Source organism: Coloeus monedula (genome assembly GCF_965178545.1).
Source record: "Coloeus monedula genome assembly, chromosome: 4".
Taxonomy (NCBI): domain Eukaryota; kingdom Metazoa; phylum Chordata; class Aves; order Passeriformes; family Corvidae; genus Coloeus; species Coloeus monedula.
Window position 1 is genome coordinate 15224541 of NC_138784.1, and position 19172 is coordinate 15243712.

General features: G+C 41.9%; 1 protein-coding gene across 2 annotated transcripts in view; it reads left to right on the forward strand.

Moving 5' to 3' along the window:
* The window catches only part of ITPR2 (inositol 1,4,5-trisphosphate receptor type 2), a gene marked incomplete at its 3' end in the record, with an annotated part of 242672 nt that overhangs the window by 115200 nt on the left and 108300 nt on the right, over window positions 1-19172 (forward strand). For both annotated transcript variants that reach the window (XM_082280065.1, XM_082280066.1), the window contains 5 exons: window positions 2375-2503; window positions 3087-3207; window positions 12931-13121; window positions 14401-14543; window positions 16078-16186. In XM_082280065.1, the coding sequence (XP_082136191.1) occupies window positions 2375-2503; window positions 3087-3207; window positions 12931-13121; window positions 14401-14543; window positions 16078-16186 (693 nt within the window). The remainder of the gene's footprint in view (window positions 1-2374; window positions 2504-3086; window positions 3208-12930; window positions 13122-14400; window positions 14544-16077; window positions 16187-19172) is intronic.

Here is a 19172-nt window from a genome sequence, read left to right on the forward strand (position 1 = left end):
CAGAGTGGGTGCTGCTGAAGGAAAGGCTTCCCTTTCCTGCGTGTGGCCCAGCCTGTGTAAGTCAGCAGCTCTAGTCTGAGCAGGATTAAAGAAAAGAGCTGGGATCTGACAGCTGTAAAGTCATCCTGGCTTTCTCTGCAGAATTTTTGAAGTATTATTCATGTGAGTTTTGGTCCCAAAGCCTCTTAAGGGGTTTTTAAAAACTGCTTTCTCAATCCTCATCTCCATTTCATGCATTTCAAGGTTTTTTTTGCATGGAGGAAGATCTTTCAGTCCCCAAAGGGCAGAGGGATAAGAACAAATGAGAGGATTTCCAAATTCCTTCTGTGCTGGGAATTTTTCAGTCTGGTCTTGGAGCAGCGTAGCATTCCCACATATGTCTCTGCTTTTCAGGCAGCTGAAGGGGAATGCTTAAAAGTGTTTTGGAATTGAGTTTTGGTGATTTCTGCATACACTGTGCTTGCACTGCACAGCTCCCTGTCTTCCTATTGGGATTGCAAGTGCTGAGCTCAGAGCTACTGGTTCCAGCCAAAATTGGCATGCAGATTAATTAAAAGCAAAAGAACTTCCAGAGGCTTTTAGTTCTATAAACTCTTAAAAAAAAAAAAAAAATTTAAACAAGTTTTGATTATTAACAGAATCATTTGCCTTCATGAGGTCTGGGGGTGGTGGTGGTGGTGTCACACTTTTCCCAAAACTGAAGGGCTGATGAGTTTGCCATTTCATTTTAGCCACTGTTGCTTCTCTGACCAAAATCTTTCCTGGGCTGATTAAAAAATGCACTCTGTGGAAGCATGACTGGTTTATCTGACACATCTTAGATAAGCAGACAAGCAAACTCCTCATTTGTCTTGGTCTCAAGTTATCTTTGGTTATTCCTCTGCCTACTAGAGGACAATACTTGTATGCTAGACCCAAGGTGCTTCTGTGTTTGCCTGAGCTCAATCACATCCTGAACACAGATGCTTTTGGATGTTGTGTCAGTAAACTTCCTTAAAACATTCCTGGTGACACTGCTGTCATGTGGTGACAGTGGCAGTGTGTAATTAGGGAGAATCTTTGCCCTGTGTGAGATTCAGGTGCTGTGGATTATTTCTCTGCTTCTGTCACCAACTATTCCCTGTGACCTTAAGCAATTCACTCAGCTTCTCTGGACTCCCTATCCCTGAAGACAGGTAATGGTAAGTGTGTACCACTCAGGTTTGGGATTATGTGTTAAATGCACAGATGGCAATGAAAAGGCTATGCCTGGAGTCTGTATACAAACCAAATTTTGCTTTTGCATAGATTCCCTAGAACATTGCAGTCGTCTCTGGCTTGTGTAGGTGAAAGAGAAAACAACTGTGCCTTCATTTCTTGTTACACATGACTACAACTGCTTATTTAAAGGCTGTTGAAGAGGTAGTATGACTACAGTCTGTATTACTTATTTGTCCAGTCTTGCCTTTCTCACTGTTTTTGGCTCTCTGTAGACTCCTTTCAGTACTGTGTACACTGACACATGCAAAGTCAACATGACTGTATAGATGTTCACAAGTGTTGAAGAGAAATAAAGGAAATACTGAAGGACATAATCCACCCCAGTATTTTTTCCCTAAGTGTGACATCTTTACGCAGCAACAAACTTTAAGTGTCGTACCAAAGGGAGTCTTCAGGAACCTTTTGTACAAATCTTCCCACTTCCTCCCACCATTTAATCATGCTTCTGTGCTCCAGAGATGTCCTGGTATCATCCATTCCCTTCTTTCATTGTTTTAGCTTGGCTTCTGTAGTTTCCCCATGTGGTTTCCCAAAGAAATGCTGCCTCTCTTCCAGTACCATCCTAAAGCCTGTTGGTATTGAGTGTGCTGTTTCCCTTCTTTCCCTCCTTTTAAACATTTTTCCTGCAAATGAGCTTCACCTTTGCCACCCAGTTGTGGTGATTAATTGTTGAGAGAAGCTAAATGTTCTATGAAATCTTTCTAACCTCAGTTGTTTATGTCTCATCTGTCTCTGAAGCATCTTCCAACCAGCCCTGCAATGGGAGGAAAGGTCCATTTTCTTCTTGAATCTGTCTAAATGTGTAAGTGGCATGCAGTACGCTGATTTAGGGGGATATTTTCTTCATGGTGTGGGAAAGAATAGGCAGGCAGCCAGAAAGAACTAGTTCAGAAGAGAAGGGTATGGAAAAAACAATGTGGACCTCCAAGAAGAAAGATAAGCTATAACAAATCCAGCTTGAACTCTAACATAGTTATCTCTGATAGATACTATATAAAAATCTTTTGTTTTTACATTAAGAAGAAATATCAGGTGTGTTGTACTAAGTACAAAATAATGAAGTTTGCTTATTGGGGAGAATTAAATCTCATTGTTTCCTCCTCCTTCCCTGCAGGTTTGTAACACAACCACGGATCGTAAACACGCAGACACATCTCTGGAGAAATATGTCACTGAGCCTGTCATGAACATTGTGAGTGGCTTCTTCAACTCACCATTTTCAGACAACAGCACCAGCCTCCAGGTAAGGAGAAGAGACACAGACAAATAAGTTATTCAGGACTTTAATGAGATGCCTCCTGCAACCTGCATAGGAATGCTGTCTCTTTTCATCCTCCTTTAATTTCTCTGTCCCCTCTCACGCCACTGACTACCAGCTTCATCCCTCTTTAAAACACTTATTCTTCATTTTAATCACTTATGTCTCTGGACCAGTAGACAGCTCAATGTGGTCAGAGTTACTTCTGGCTCTTGTGAATTCATTGGAGGGGGTATCCTTGCAGAAAAATCGGTGTGTGAGGGAAAATGCTGTGTCCTATGACAGAAGGGACACATGGCTGAGAACGGGAAAGACTCCTCTGTCCTTCTGGTCTGTACTGTGCTTGCTTGATATCAGTGGCAATCTGAGGAAAAATTGCATGATTTGGCCTTTTTAGAGGTGCAGCATTGATTTCTGCTCCTGCCAGACCTAAAGATCAAAGAGAATTTAATGGAGCTATAACTTGAGTCTACAAGCTAAAACCCCCTTATTTTATGTTGTGTCAAACCCTAGGGCAGCTGTGAGGAGATCTTTAAAGGTAAAATTCCATGTTTGTTTTTGTTTTCAGACACACCAGCCTGTTTTTATTCAGCTGCTGCAGTCTGCTTTTAGAATTTACAACTGTACCTGGCCAAACCCAACGCAGAAAGCCTCAGTGGAGTCCTGTATCAAGACTTTGGCTGAAGTGGGTAGGTACCAGGTTTTACTTTGATAATTGCTCTTCCTGTTTAAAGATCAGACTTGAGGTTTAACAGTTTTTAATTTGACTCTACCATCCTGAAATTGTGACAGTGCTGATTTCAGAAGTCCCACTTTCTGAGGCTCAATTCTTCCTGCTTTTATAACCCATTCAAATCTGCCCCATCAAATAGGGTTGTTAGGGTGAAACTGGTAGGGCAGAGGGATGAGCTTGCTAAGTGAGTGATGGTTGAGCTTTCAGCCCTCAATTTTAATTTGATGGTTGAAATTCTTGATGATTTTAACTTTTTAATATCAAGAAAGTTATGATATTAAATCACAACATAAGCAAAGGTGTCCCTGTTCAAATAATTTTTTTTAAAACTTCTTATCCTGCCTTAAAAAAATATTCTTCACCAGAACATAGACTGAGAGAAGTTCATTAAGTTAAATTTCTGTAAATATGATTTTAAGGTCTTCTGCCATGACAGAATAAAGGATTATTCAATATACTTTCCAAAAGTCAGTGATACTGATTGCTTGTAGAATAAGGTTCTGCTCAGTGTGAATGAGAGCTGAATAGAGGCAGAGATACACAGAAACTGGCTAAATTCTATTGTTGATACATTTATTAAAAAGTATTAATAAATAATGATAAAACAGTATGAGAGGGTCCCAGAACCATCTGCAGCACTGTAACAATCATCTCTAAATTTAGATTTTTGGAATAGTTTTACGGAAGTATCATTTAACATTTTAGCCAAAACATCTCATTAACTTCCTGTGTGAATGTGAATAAGCAGTTACCTAAAAATTTAGCAGCCTTCAACTGTTTTATTTGTTGTGCAAATGATTTAATTATGGATCCATCTGGCAAGAGAACTTTGGAAGTTGAAGACATTTTACTTCCTTTATGCTACAGCTACTACAGTCTTACATAAAGCTCCATCTCTACAAATCCTTGTTTGTGTGTTTAACATTTATGTCCTTGCTCTTCTCTGGCATTTCTGGAAACAGTCATCAATAAATTACTTCCTTTGGGAGTCTGGGGAAAGGGGGAGAAGTAGGGCAGGTGAGAGTATGTTGGAGACCAACCATGCCCTCTTTGTGCTTGTAGACAGCTCAATGTCTTCATTTCTATAGAGCTGCATCTAAAATCAAATTCTAGCTCAGAGAGGTTGTTGTGTTATCTCAAGATGAGGCTGCTTGGAGACATCTGAGCGTGGGTTTATTTTCCATTTGGCTGCGTGCCCACAGCACACAGCTGATTCTAGCATGAAAAATTCCCAGCAAATTTCAGCAATCCACAGCTCTGCTGATCGCCGGATGAGTCAGGCCAGGCTCTCACTGGGCTTTCTCTTCTCCCAAGGAGCATGTGCTAGGACAAGAAGAAATGGCCTCAAGTTGCACCAGGGGAGGTTTAGGTGAGGTGTTAGGAAAAATTTCCTCATGGAAAGGGTTGTCAAGCTCTGGAACAGGCAGCCCTGGAAAGTGGTTGAGTCATCATCCCTGGAGGTATTTAAAAGATGTGTTGATGTGGCACTTAGAGACTTGGTGTAGCAGTGGACGTGGCACTGTCAGGTTACTGCTTGGACTCTATCTTAAAGGTCTTTTCCAACCTAAATTATTCTATGATTCTGCCCTGTTGAGACAGCCAAGCTGAACTTGTCCCCACAGCAGCTTGACAGGGAAACCATGGGTCACTCTGAGGGGATGCCAGATCCAGCTTCATGCCAGGTATGCCGGCATGTGAAAGGGCAGGTGGGCTTTGTTGGGCAGTTTTCTGTGTGCCTCTTGTTTCTGGGGGCTCCAGGAGTGGCTGATGTCTGGAGTTTGCTTCAGATATGTGACTTTGTTCCCTGTTTGTGGAATTTAATTCCTGCCTCCACTACAGTCCTTTCTTTCATTCTGTTTTCTTTTTTTCTGGAGATGGTTTACAGTTGTTTTTTTTTTTTAAAGTAAGCTCTTGGGCTGTCCTATGGGTCCAACCTCCTTGCTTCTCTGGCTTCCCACCCATGGGCCCCCAGCCATGCCTTGGGCAGTCTTAGGTGTAGCAGAGCAGAGCTGAGCTGAGCTGCCGGTGAAGGACATCACTCTGTGTCCTCCTCTGGGACTTCCCTGCAGCAGCAGCAGGAACAGCCAGGCTGGGAACCCCTGGGGTGCTGTGGGCTGGCAGCCTGAGAGCAGCTCCCTGAAAGCACACAGCATCCCCGTTGCTGATTTCCTTGCCCGTATCATAACAACTGTTTGGGGATTCATCACTAATAGCAACATCCAGCATGGTCAAATTGTGTCGTGTTAGACAATTGCCACACGTCTTTATTGAGTGTTTTATTCTGGCAGTGCAGAAAGGGAGAGTAAGGGAAGAGGTGAGGGGGATTTCCCCAAAGAGCAAGTTGGCTGGAGAAGAAGTGGAGTTTTTGACAGACATCCCTGTGCAAAATTTGCCAGCGGAGGTTTTAACCATGGGTGATACTCGGTGTTTTTAGGGATGGTGGCAAACGTGTCTTGCCTGGATTAATGGAGTAGGCCTGCTCTTCTCTGTGGAATATTTGGAAAAACTGCCCCAGCTGGGGATACCTGAGGTTTTTACAGCCAAGGCCCTTCTGTGATTGCAGTGGGTGCCTGGTGCCTTTCTCTGTCAGGTGTTCCTCTTCCCAAAATGATGCTTCACTTTGAGAGGCCAGAGGCATATTCCATAATGCAAACATAGCAGCCTTCTTGTGCCCCTTTTGCTGGCTGCATATGTGGACCCTTTTTTCGCTCTTCTGACTTGAGAGTCTGACAGCTTTAATGTTAGGGCCTTCGTGTTTCACAGCAGGGCTTTAAAAAACCTCTAAAAAGATGCTGCCTTTATCAGAGAGATGGAGCATTGGACAGATTTACAGCAGGGACCAAAGACTTCTGATGGAAAATAAGTGTAGTATAAAGCTGAAAGAACAAACATGATTTTTTTTTTGTTGGTGTGTCATTGCCCTGGACTTACAGATGAATCTCAGGGGGAAGAAAGATCATACACAGATTTCCCAAGATATCAAAGATCCATATAATGATACACTTTTAAAAGACCCACTTCAGAGCAAGTTTAAGCAACATACACACTGCTCAGTGCTTCCTGGTTTCTGCTGGCAGGTGGATGCAAGCACTGCCTCAAGAGCTTAAGATCATTACATTTGCTTTCTGATGAGCACCATAAGAATGTGCATTACCTTCCAGGTCAACAAAAGGATATGTTGCAGAAGCTTATTTCTTATAACCCCGGTATTTTAACTCCACTTCACCACCAGGGAAAAAATGCATAAGCTTTTCAAGCCTCACTTGATGCTTTGTCTCCTGGTAGTTTCCTGCCTCCAGTTCAGCAGGAAACATAGAGGCTTGCTCCTCTTCTTCAGCAGACTCTTCTGTGACTCCAGGAGGTTTGGAACACAGATACCAGTGTGCACCAGGTTTTTATTGCCCAGGAAACATTTGGCTGCTTGGCATGAATAGAAACACTTGTGAAACTATATATATATATATATGTATATGTATATATATATAAATGTGACTTGTTCACATGGATTTCTGAAGCAGGTTATCACACTGGTGAGAATGAACACAAACATATATCACTTTTGCCTTTTCTCTTTTATCACACAGGACTGAGCTTTTGCTTGAAAATACAGGCCAAAAAATGAACGACCAAAACAGCTCCCATCTCCCTGGTAAAACAGCAACAAATGAAAAATGCTTAAAAGGTCCCCAGACCTTTGTGAAAACAGAGGAAATAAGGCATCTAACAATGTAATTTATTTCAAATTAATTCATTATCAAAGGACTTTCAGTTCATGCATTTTATGATTTTTGCAAGGTTGAGAAGGGTGGAGGCCAGTCTCAAAGTCTGCATTTTAAACCAGCTGCTGTCTTTCTGTAAAGATTGGGGAATATCACCTGTCCTCACAACCAAAGATTGTACATCTTGAATTGCATATCCTACATGGTATTGAAGCAGGGTCTTTTCTGACCAATCCTCAGGACCCATGCAAAGTATTGTCTTTGCTTCTTAATTAAGCAGAGATTCTTGTATCTTTACCTCTGAGCATCGGTTTTCTGTTACAAGGGCAAATGCAGTTGTCTTACACTCTTGTCTCTGCAGTATCCATTAGTTTTCTCCCTCATGGTTTTAAAACTTGAATCTTTCCTCTGGTACTGTGTCTATCCCAAGGATGTGGTCTGTCTGTGCCTGTGCTGTGACCACCAATAATGAAATAATTGGAATTTCCCAGATGAGTAAAGAGTGCCAGATAGGAACCTGCATTTTGTTACACTGTGTCTCTTGGCAGACCCTTAAAAAAAAAAAATCTGTTAGCAAGCCAAATTGCATTAGTCACTATCAGATTATGTTCTAGATGTTGTGCAGGAGAAGCAAAAGGAGAATTCTTGTTTCCATCCTACAGAAGCTGAGGTGAGCCCTTAAGATTGCTATTTCCTAAGTTCAAGGTTGGAACAGGTACAGAGGAAGCACTGCTGTGATGGTCAGGGGAAAGGAGAACTGTGTTACAGGAAGGGAATTCAGAACCCCCACATGTTTTGCCTAGCAAAACACAGACCTGTGTTGTTGCTCTTTAAAAGTACTTAAGAAGATAAATAGTCACAGAGACGGTTAAGCTGAAGGACAGTGCTGACCCAAAACCAACTGGACATAAATTACACTAGGTTGTAAATAACCTAAATAAATTTAGATTGTAAATCAGAGGATTGGAACCAACTTTGGAAGGATGTCCTTGGTCAGTGGGCTGAGAGAAAGTGGAGGGAGGAGGGATGGCAGATAAGCTGCCTTCATTTTAAATGGGGCTCAATAAATTTTTTGAAAGATATTAAAGAGCATGGGTTGTCTGTAACAGAGAGCAGATGGTCTGAAGGTGTAGTGAAGTCCTTTCTAGTTGAGTATTTATTCCCTAATTTAAAGTCACCAATACCTCCTTATACAGAATCCAAAAAAACCTGTCCTCTGGTTCTTCTTGACCATGCTTTTATGCCCTCTAAAGCCCTTTACTTTCCCCTGACAAACTACAATTAGGAAGCATTAAACATAAAATCTAGGTCACATTTTATTGCTTCTTTGGAATTATTATGTGTTATTTTAATGTCCATATAGATGAATTTTCAGATAGCATTTTTTTTCACTCCTGAAAATACGTTTATTTCACTTCCCACTTGAATTTTAAAATCTTTTTTCCATTTTATAAAAAGCTAGACCTTCATTTTCAATTTTTAGTTCAAATAAAATAATTATCCTGTTGTTACTTTTTTGACAGCAAGAAGAATACATTTCAGATGAAGCACATATTTTATTCTATTTTAACTGTTTGTGTTTCCCTAATTGCAAGAAAAATTCAATGATGATCTTTTTACAGGCTGATAAATATTTTAGAGTAGATTTTCTGTTGGAAAAAAAAATCCAAGTGAAGGGTACAAGATTGGCAGGTTTGTGTCTTGTCTACACAAAGCTTTTATTTCCCTTAAAAAGTCTTGCTGTTGCTAGCATTAGTGTCTCTCCATCCAAATGCATTTGTTAAGCAGTCAGTAAATGATTAAGGAGCTGGAGGGACTGATTTATGGAACGAAATTAATTGAACTAAATATGCATCGCTCCGTTACGTGACAACTGGGAAGTGTGGGAGAACATGAATGAGCTGTCTGTGACTACCAGGGGGTGTAAACTGTGAGCAGAGCAAAGGATTCATAGCCAGGTGCAGCTGGGGCTTTTCCCTGACCCAGACTGCCCATCACACTCCTCCTCGAGGGGCTCTTAGGGATGAAATGCCTGCGTGTCCCCCTGAAAACCCACACCAGGGATGCTTCAGGGTTAATTAGCTGTGAAGCCACCACACACTGGTGTATTCTGTACATACTGCAAAAGCTAATGGAATGAAATTTAAAATGAGGGAGCAGTAGGTGGAAATAGCGGGAGCAGCGAGGTTCCTTATGGCAAGATAGATTATTCTGAAGAATAGGCTTCCAAGGAAAATTACAGGCAAGGGCCACTTCCTGGAAATCCTTAGGACTAAATTGGTCCTCAGACTCAGGCAGCAGCACAGTGAAAGGATGGTGCTTCAGGAGGCATTCCTGAAATAGGTCCAATTGCTGTGCTTCTGTGAAGAGATATACATGCAGGTAATTTAACAAAATAACACCTATGCCCATTTCAGCCTCTCTGGGAGCAGCTGGACTGTGCTCCTGGGACTCCACTGGAGCCTCGCTCGTTCGTCGAGAGCAGCTTGATTTTTACCTGCTTGGTTTCTGACATTGATAGTGCCCTTTTCTTTTGGGTCTTTGAGTACTTTCTCATTGTTTAAGCAGTAAGGGGGAGGAAAGCTGCTGATCGCTGGATGCCCACAGAACCATCCAGCACAGGGCAGGGCATTTTGCTGTGACCTGGCTGAATTTGTGGCACCGCGTTTCTTAACGCTGCCACGGGTCGCGTTTGCTTGGCTCCTCTTGACTCTCTTGCTGAGAGATATCTGGGAGCAGTGGATTGAAGGATTAGTTTAAAGGATTTTCCAGAGATTCCATCTCCTCTGACACTGGCAAAATGGTGTTGTATATTCAGGGTGTAATTAGCCCCATGCACAGTGGCCTAGGTGGGAACTGGGCACTGGATAAGCCTGGGACGTGCCCTCCACTGCAGGGCAGAATTTACCTGTGCTGAAGATATCACAGAATCACACAATATTTTAAGCTGGAAGGGACCCACAAGGATCACTGAGTCCATCCTGGTAAGTATCCTGCTGGATACTTATGTACAGCCAGCCACGTAGCTTTTCCCCAAGTTCACTAGTCAGATGAAAGACAGAATTTTACCCCCTCTTGGCTCCTTTGTCTACCAGCTCTAACTGTACTTTGCAAGTTTGAGTGCTGTCCAAAAGTATTTCTAAGTGGAACAAAAATAAACATGCTTTTAAATATTTGATGTTGATACTTTAAGGGAGATTGACACATTTTGAAGAGGAAAGCAGCCTACAACACCTAAATTAAAAATAAATATTTATGTTCGCATTTGTTCATCAGCTTTCCAAAATGTAAAAATATGTTTCATGTTGTTTTAAATAATGAAATGTGAAACAAATGAAAGATAAACTTTCTACAAGCTGAAAAGAAATAAGAAGACAAAGGCTTTGTTTATAGCTTAGACTTCAACAGTGCCCTTTGACAACCAATACAAATCTTAATTACAAATGGAATTATACATGTAAGAACTGCTCAAAACAAAGGAGTATTTTTTTTCCCTCTCTCTGGTTTTCTTTGTGATAGTTTTAATTAGCTGCAACTCTTTGAACAATCATAGTCCTTGACTGCTCCTCAGACACTGATGGAAGCTGTTAACTTCAACTGGCATCTACAGGACTGCAGAAGTCTGGATTTTCCTCTGAACAGTGTGCTCCCCATTGCTAAATTTATTCTTCAATATATCAGGATTCTGCATACATTCCACTTAATTGAGAAGTGAGCATTGTCCAGTAGCATTCCAGTGATTGACATTAGGACACAATAAATTGGATTAATAGGCTGCAGCACCCTACCCACACTGGCAGAACTTTAAGGGACTTCTCTAGTAAAGTAGGCAGCAACAGGGCAAATGTGTTTTTAAAAACATCCCAGTCGAATTATATGGAAAAACAATCATTAGAAATAATGGCCAGCCATACGTGACATTTTCCACATGTTAATCAGGAATCTGCCTTCAAAACAAATGGAGAGTGGAAAGGAAAAGTCGATTTGTGTCTTCCCAGCTTAACCTAAATTTTTTTTTCCAATTCCCTGTGGCCAACAATTTAAAAGAAAGTGTCTACCAGAAATCGAATTAGAGAACTCTCTTCCATCCCAATGGAACAGCCTGATCCATGGGGGGAAGCCCCAGTCGTGCAGCAGGATCCAGCCTTGCAGTGGGAAGAGAGGAGGATGCCCTGAACCTGTGGGATCCATTAAAGGGAAGAGAGTCCCCCTGACAGAGCGCCCTTGCCACAGTCTCTGAGGTTGGGGGTTGAGGTGTCACAGCCAGATTTAGGTTTGTAATAAAAGCTGTCATTTAAATCTAGTCCTGAGGGGAAGAGAAAGTTCGTGCCTGGGATCTGTGACTCACTGTGCTTGGCAGCACTGCAGCCTTCATTCATCAGAGCTGTGTGGTACCTCTGTCTGCACGTCCTCCCATGGGGCTGGAGGCATGGGCTCTTTGGGGCAGAAGGGCATCTGCTGACTTCACAGGTTCAGGACCTAAAGCTGTATATGCTTCAGAGCTGGGAGGGAGAGGTGCAATACTTTTGATGCCTTCCTCCACTGTGGGAAGTGTGTTAGTGTGGAAAGGTGGGGAAATGCCTCAGAGAAACGTTGTGCAGAACTGCAATTTGGGCTAATGGTTTTTTAAAACTCAGCTTGTTTCAATAAGGAAAACCGAAAAATTACTTATTATTGGTCATTATTACAAATGGATTAGAACTGCTCTATTTTGCTTCTAAGTTTTTATTAAACATAAGCTGTGTCACAGAAATTAAGTGAAATGCCATGGAATACAGAGCCTAATCACTGGAACATGACCTGATCTTTCAGAGATACTGATGTATTGATGATAGAATCACAGAATGGTTTGGATTGAAAAGGACTTTAAAGACCATCCAGTTCCACTCCCTGCCAGGGGCAGGGACACCTTCCACTATCCCAGGTTGCTCCAAGCCCCATCCAGCCTGCCCTGGAGCACTTCCAGGGATGGGGCAAACTCTTGTTTACTGGTTGAATTTCAGACTACTCATGCTGAGCCAGAGAACAATGCCACTCTGATCTCCAGTGGAATGGAGAGGGGCAGCTAACACAGAGATTTTACTGGGGGAGAGGGCAGATACCTTCTAACATTGCCTTTCAAACTTCCCTTTCAAACAATAGTTAAGGATGCAATAGTAGTTTAATAGTGGATGCCCTGTAAAAATTCCTGCAAGTCTCTCCTAATTTTTTTTATTCTGATACTCTCTATTGTAATTTCCTGCCTCTTAAGTGTAAAAAAGAAAAAAAAAAACATTTTTAGCTATTGGTTAAATTTTTTTAACTATCTGTTAGACTATCAGATGTTTATTAACTACTGGATATATTGCAGTGGCATCCAGGAACCATCCAGGAATCCAGGGTTTAGCAACTCTAGCAGTATAGGAAACCCAGAGAGAAGAGGAGACAGTCTTTTTCAAATTTAATTTGTATGCATTTGGTTGCTCAAGGTCTTCTCAAGAGAAATACACAGTAAAGCAACAGAGAGTACTTGGGATAAATTGGATAAATGTGCACATATCTACTAGAAAGAAAACTTTCAGAATTTGCTTCTGAATAGAGTAAAACTAACTGTTGAAATAATAACACATACTCCTTTTATTACTCTTCTTAACATCTCTGGATTTTTTTCATGTTAGTAGAAAAATTGTTCTGTTTTAAAAAATAAATGTGTCTGTGAAAATATATACTGGAAATGATCTTCATCTCATTTAAAGTAGTACAGCTTGCTTTCTTTAACTAGATTAGGCTGATTTCTATCACTTAAATATCCTTATTTTTAAGTGTTCTTATTTTTAGGATCCTTATTTTTAAAACCTGTTGAAGTGCTATCACCCTGCCCCTTAACTTCAACAGGATCAGGCTTTTGCATGCCATGATCTCTGTAAGACTTTCAAATTTTTGCCACTGTAAATGTCTTGGGTTTTTTCCTCCTATTAAAGCAAAGAACCGTGGGATTGCGATTCCAGTGGATTTGGACAGCCAGGTGAACACCTTGTTCATGAAGAGTCACTCCAACATGGTGCAGAGGGCAGCCATGGGGTGGAGGATGTCAGCCCGCAGTGGACCTCGCTTCAAAGAAGCTCTTGGCGGGCCTGCCTGGGATTACAGGAATATCATAGAGAAACTACAGGTACAGAAATAGCAAATGGCTTGGGCAGCAGTGGGAGTGCAGTTATCTCACATGTGCCAGATGTGGAAAACCCCAGAGACAGGCCCAGTGCATTTTTGTGCTGGATTAGAGGGGCCACTGCACTTCTGCGTGGGGGAGGCCGAAGGCTCAGCTCTTCTCTGGTGTCTGGTCGAAGCAGGGCCTTTTGATCCAGGATCGGCATTTGGCTCCTAGAGGAGTAGGAGGTATCACAGAATGAGCTGAGCTGGGAGGGTCCCATGAGGATCATTGAGTCCAGCTCCTGGCCCTGCTCAGGACACCCAACAGTCCCACTCTGTGCATCCCTGAGAGCCATGTCCAAACACTCCTGGAGCTGTCAGGCTTGGGGCTGTGACCATTCCCTGGGGAGCCTGTTCAGTGTCCCACCACCTTCTGGGGGAAGAACCTTTTCCTGATACCCAGCCTAACCCTCCCTGACACAGCTCCAGCCGTTCCCTCAGGTCCTGTCCCTGGTCACACAGAGCAGAGATCAGTGCCTGCCCCTCCTCTTCCCCAGGTGAGGAAGCTGCAGAACTGCTGTGAGCTCTGACCTCAGTCTCCTCCAGCTGAACAGACCAAGTGCCCTCAGCTGCTCCTCGTGTGGCTTCCCCTCCAGGCCCTTCACCATCTTCATGTCCTTTCTTTGGACACTTAACATTGTGGTACCCAAAACTGCACACAGTACTCAAGTTGTGTTGTCCTCAAAGTGCTCCACACAGCAGCATCTCCTTTCTGCCTTTTTATGCCCACATGTCCTGTTCTGGCTGCAGAGGAGACACTGGAGGTTTTAGGAACCGCCATGTCATGCTTGTGTCACTGGAGATTGCCATGAGATGGAGATTACTTTGTGCATGAAGAGCCTAAACAGGATCAGGGACCCGAGAAAACAGCAGGACCCAGACAAACAGAGGGGCCCTAAACACCAAGGACACACCACCTGAGGCGACACATTAACTGTGTGTGATGAGCATTGTTTTTGCAGCACACCATATCACCCTGACTGTTGCTGCAGGTTTTGTGAGCAGTACTGCAGAGGAGAAATCTGAAAGAGAGTAACAATGGGCACCTTCTCCCCCTTGCCCTGCTGGAGGAGTGGCGTGAAGAAAGGCTTGAGGTGGCTTTACAGGCACCTGGGTTGCCCAGGGCTCTTGCAGCTGGGCATCACACTGGGTCAAGCACTGCATCACACCGAACTGTGCGACTCCACAGCGATGTTGTTGTAGTTCCCTTGAAGTTATGGATGTTCTCCTGTCTTCCCCAGGATGTGGTGTCCTCCTTGGAGCAGCAGTTCACCCCCATGATGCAAGCTGAATTCTCAGTGCTGGTTGATGTGCTGCACAGCCCAGAGCTCCTGTTTCCTGAGGGCAGCGATGCCAGAATAAGATGCGGTGCTTTCATGTCCAAGTAAGTGCAGAGGGGCCTATTTGCTTCTTTGGGAAAGAAGGTTTTAACATTTTCAACAGCACTTCTGGCTGTCAGCAGAGACTTAAGAATGCAGGTGTCCAAGCTCACTGTTGAAAGCTTAAAGTGAGGTCTTTTGCTCCATATTTTATATTTCTCAGCAGTTTTGTTGTCTGGAGAGCACAGAGAGAGATTGCTTGCCTAACCTGCTAGAAATGGGATGTTAGTGGTTTGTTAAAATTGTGGTAGGCTCAACCTACTTCTGTTTTCTTAATGGGCTACTTTTGCTATTACATTTCTCCAAATCTACAGCAGAAACCTAGATTTTCCATTATAGAATTTTCAAGAATTCATAATGAAGCAGCGGGCTGCTCAAGGCTTGTAGGTTTTTTGTTGGATTTTTTTTTGGTACAGCAAATACATATTTTTATTTTAAACTGCCAACAGCTCTTTGAAAATACATTTTACCAGGACCCCTATCTGATTTTGAATTATTAGTTGTTTTATTTGCAGTCTGTGCATTGGAATAGAGTCTTGCAAATTTTTTATTAGTCCTCAAGTGAGATGCCCTCCCTGCCCTTGAGAAACTATAATTTAAACAGAGATAACTTGGGAGAAATGAATGCATTTGGCAGCTCTCCTGATTCCTTGGCTATTTGCATATTCTGCAGAGGTAGCAATATAACAATATACTTTATATGTTTGGAAAAATTAAAAAGAAAAATTAAATTTTGAGGTTGTCCCACTCCATGTCTGCTGTCCAAACTCTTGTTGGAAGCCAGCATCAAAATGCAAAAAAACCAAACGTGTCCAAGGGCTTCAGATTTCCTCTTTTCCTCTTTTCACAAACATTTCTACAGCAATGTGTGAACCGGTGCAAGGACCCGTGCACGGATCTGTTCTGCACAAAGACAGAAAGGCTGCTTCTGGTATCAGCTTCAGCTGACTGAAATCCAAACTGCTGTCACAGTCATAGCTGGAGACAGAAATGTACCTTGTTTTCTGGCTTGTCAAGTGGTTGTGTGAATAAACAACGATTATGTTTCATCCAAATGTCCGTATTTCTGAATGCTTCCATGTAAGGCTTTTTGGAAATCCTTTTGGCTGAATACCATTTGCTAATCATATCATAAATATACTATAACCATCATAGAAGTTGGAAGGTGTAAAGGTTGTAGCTTTTAAAGTTTGCAAGATGCATGGTGAACACTGGTTACCTTTAAATAATGGTTCAAATAAGTTACCTTTAAATAAAGAAATGATGAAATAGCAAGCCTGAATCTTAATCTGGAAGCCCTCATAAAAAGTAGATGTAGAATTCTGCCTTCTGTATGGGCAGTAAGATATGCAAATTGACACAAAAATCTCCCAACACCTTGAAAATCCCATTTCCTTTTTAATTGTGATTTCTCTTGACCACTTTTATTTCCTTTCCTTGAGGAAAAATATAGCGATGGCCAATTTTCACATAAAGAAACTGTAGTATGGCTTAGCAAGAATGTGCAATGCTCTTGAAGTTTTAATATTTTACTCTCAGGTTGATTAATCACACAAAGAAGCTAATGGAGAAAGAAGAAAAGCTCTGCATTAAAATCCTTCAGACGTTACGAGAAATGCTTGACAAGAAGACCAACTTTGCAGAAGAGGTACTGCTGCTACCACTTTAATATTAAATATAGAACCAACAGCACGGTATTAAAATGTTGGCTGTGGGACAGTAACAGAATCTGACATGGTTTCAGTTTTGTGCATGTTTTAGAGATAACTTAGTGTCTTAGGAACAGTGTGGTAAGGTAGGAAGTCGGTTTGGAACAAAACAAACTCTCTGCCTTACATAGTTTTGTGTGAGGGACTTTATAAGAGCCAAGGCAAGTGAGATGAAATGAACTTGAAGTAGCAAGTATTACTATGTATAGTTATCATATATTGGATATTCTCTATTTCTGGAGATTAGTCTTCATTTGTCACAGCCAACTTTACCATAAAATCAATGGAAATATAGGGATTTTTAATTGCAATTGTACAGTTTTTCCCTGCTGCCTGTGGTGCCAGACTTTTGTACTCCACACGCTTTTTAATGCTCCCAAATGTGTGAAAGGAAATCTGCAATGTTTAAGCAGAGCTGCCAGTTTTGGGAAGAAGTGACATAGTCTGTACTCTGTAAGTGTCTAATTATTTCTTGCATTCTTCTCTCCCCTCATTGCCCACTTTTCTCTTGCAAAACCAAGTCTCTCAAATGCCTCTTTCATTTTGCCTGCTCCTTTGGCTATCAGTAGGCAGATTCAGATTTAGATGTCAGCTGTCCCTGTTCTTTCTGAGCCTGATCCCAGTGCCTTTTGTGTAATTTCCTCTTATTCGTATTTCTGGGTATTCCCCAAATCCTTTCAGCATTATTCACCCTTAAATATGAATCATAGAGCTATCATCTAATCTCTCAGTACTGACATCAGCTCTGCCCTGTGCAAAAATAACCAGTGTAAGCAGAGAAAACCAAACCCATCTTTACCTCCTGCGTGAAGAAAACTGTGGTTAGGCCTGGGCAGACAATTTCTTTTTTAATGTCATAAAAGGAATTTCACAGGGGAAGCAGATATTACTATTCTTTATTATTATTTATACTTATTCTAACAGCATTCTGGGTGCATAACACCACTGCATCACATGGAAAAAATAATTTGCTTTTATAACTGACCTTTGCCAAACCTCTCCAAGAAAATTACATGACCCACCATAAGTTAACCTCATGTCAGGACTACAGCGGAGGAAAAAAGGCAACACTTTTAAAGTAGGACTTAAAACAAGCAAGAAGATTTGCTTGTTTTAGTTGCTCCTTGTACCCTGTTGTGGATGCTGATAAAGGGAGATAGAGTTAAGGGAAGGAGTTGGCATCACAGGGAATGTGTTCCATCAGTGTGTAGGGGCTCTGCTTTCCAGGAGTGGGTAAAGGAGGTATTTCCAAATCCCTCATGTGACCTCCACCACCTTGGGGATGCATGGTGGGTGGAGAAGCTCTTTATAAACAGAATTTCTCCCCTGTGCTTCCTCTGGAGTCCCAATGGTTTTACACTGAGGAATGTGATGAATCAGTGCAAACAAATACGTGAATAAACAAGCTTGGATATGCTTTGCAAGTGCTTCTCTGGCTTGCTACTCTTATGAGTCACTGTTCAATGCCATGGACTTCAGAACAGTAAAAATAGCACAATGAGCAGCCTCATGTGCGTGTTTCCCATCTTTTTTTGAGCTGTGATCTCACTGCCTGCAAAGTTATTCAACTATGGTATGCAGATGCTAAAAAAAAAAAAAAATAGTAGTAAATACATAATGGTCATAACCAGAACAAAGCTACAGAGGGATGTGGGACATTTTGACAGGAAGCCTGAGTTTGCTAATCACCCATCACAATGTATTTTCTCCGATAAACCTGACAGAAATGATAAACCTGACAGAAATGGTAAACCTCCAGTTTCTGCAGACTTTTCCACAGTGAGAAAGAAGGATGAAATAATGAAATAAAATTTCCTCCTCTCTCTTTGCTTTAATTCCCACCAATGAGCACCTTCTACTGTCTTTGTCTTTCATGTGACCACTGGAAGGTAGCCTGTGTCATTCGCTGAAGGAACAGGAAGCAAAATAGTTGTAGGGGCTTATTTCACTGATTTTATACCTATTTCTGCATCTACTACGTCAACTCTATTGTTGCACCTCCCCTTGGTGGTGAGTTTCTGGTCTCTGGTGCTCTCCTGACTCCATCCTTGGATTTCCTTGCAGTCAGCTTCTGAGGCAGCACTTGCTTGTGCTTTGTCTTGCTTAGCACCACAGCATCTAATCATGCTGGGAATCAAAGTTGATTTTCAGAAGTTTGATTTAAGGTATATAAACGACACATAAAACCTCCTGGCCATTGATTGGCTTTCATAAGTAATTGTGGCTGATTATTGCAATCTCCTGGGAGTTCTGCATTAAGTCCTAGCCCTGTTTGTATTGATTAGGTCACTAACTGGAGTGTAACCTGATCTACAGCCCCTCTCTTCCAGAACAACGTTAAAACACTTGGGGGAAGCAGTGTGTGGAGGGCGCTCACATTGCCTCTGTTCAGATAGCTACTGTAGTATCTAAGTGTATTTGTCTAAAAGCCTGCTTCAGACTGGCTGTTTGGGAAGAAAAGCAGGAGGGACAGAAAGGACTGTGCTTGGACTAGATCTGCCCCATCGTTATTTGGGTTTATAATCGCCGGCCATTTTTGTACCCATTTTACAAAACCAGAAGGATCTTGGCCTGGGATTTTTGAAATTTTTTAGGCATATCTTTTTATGTTTCACCATAGTGCTTGATATCAGTTTAATTTCTGTGTGAATGTTGCCTCTAGACCTATTTACACACCTCAGTTTGTATCTGAGTAACATTTCCAAAAGCACCTGAGACGTGTAGTCTGATGTGTGCTCACTTTGCAAACGATTGGAGCAGTTTAAAATCTTAGCATTGCCTTGCTGCCCTGCTTAAAGGGTCTGTCCATACAACAGAGCTGGTGGGCCAGGAAGGGTGATCCAGCAGCTTCAAAGAGGGTTCAGAAGCTTAAATTAAAGCCTTCTCAGTGAATCGGATGAAGTTGTTGAACTCTTGACCTAATTG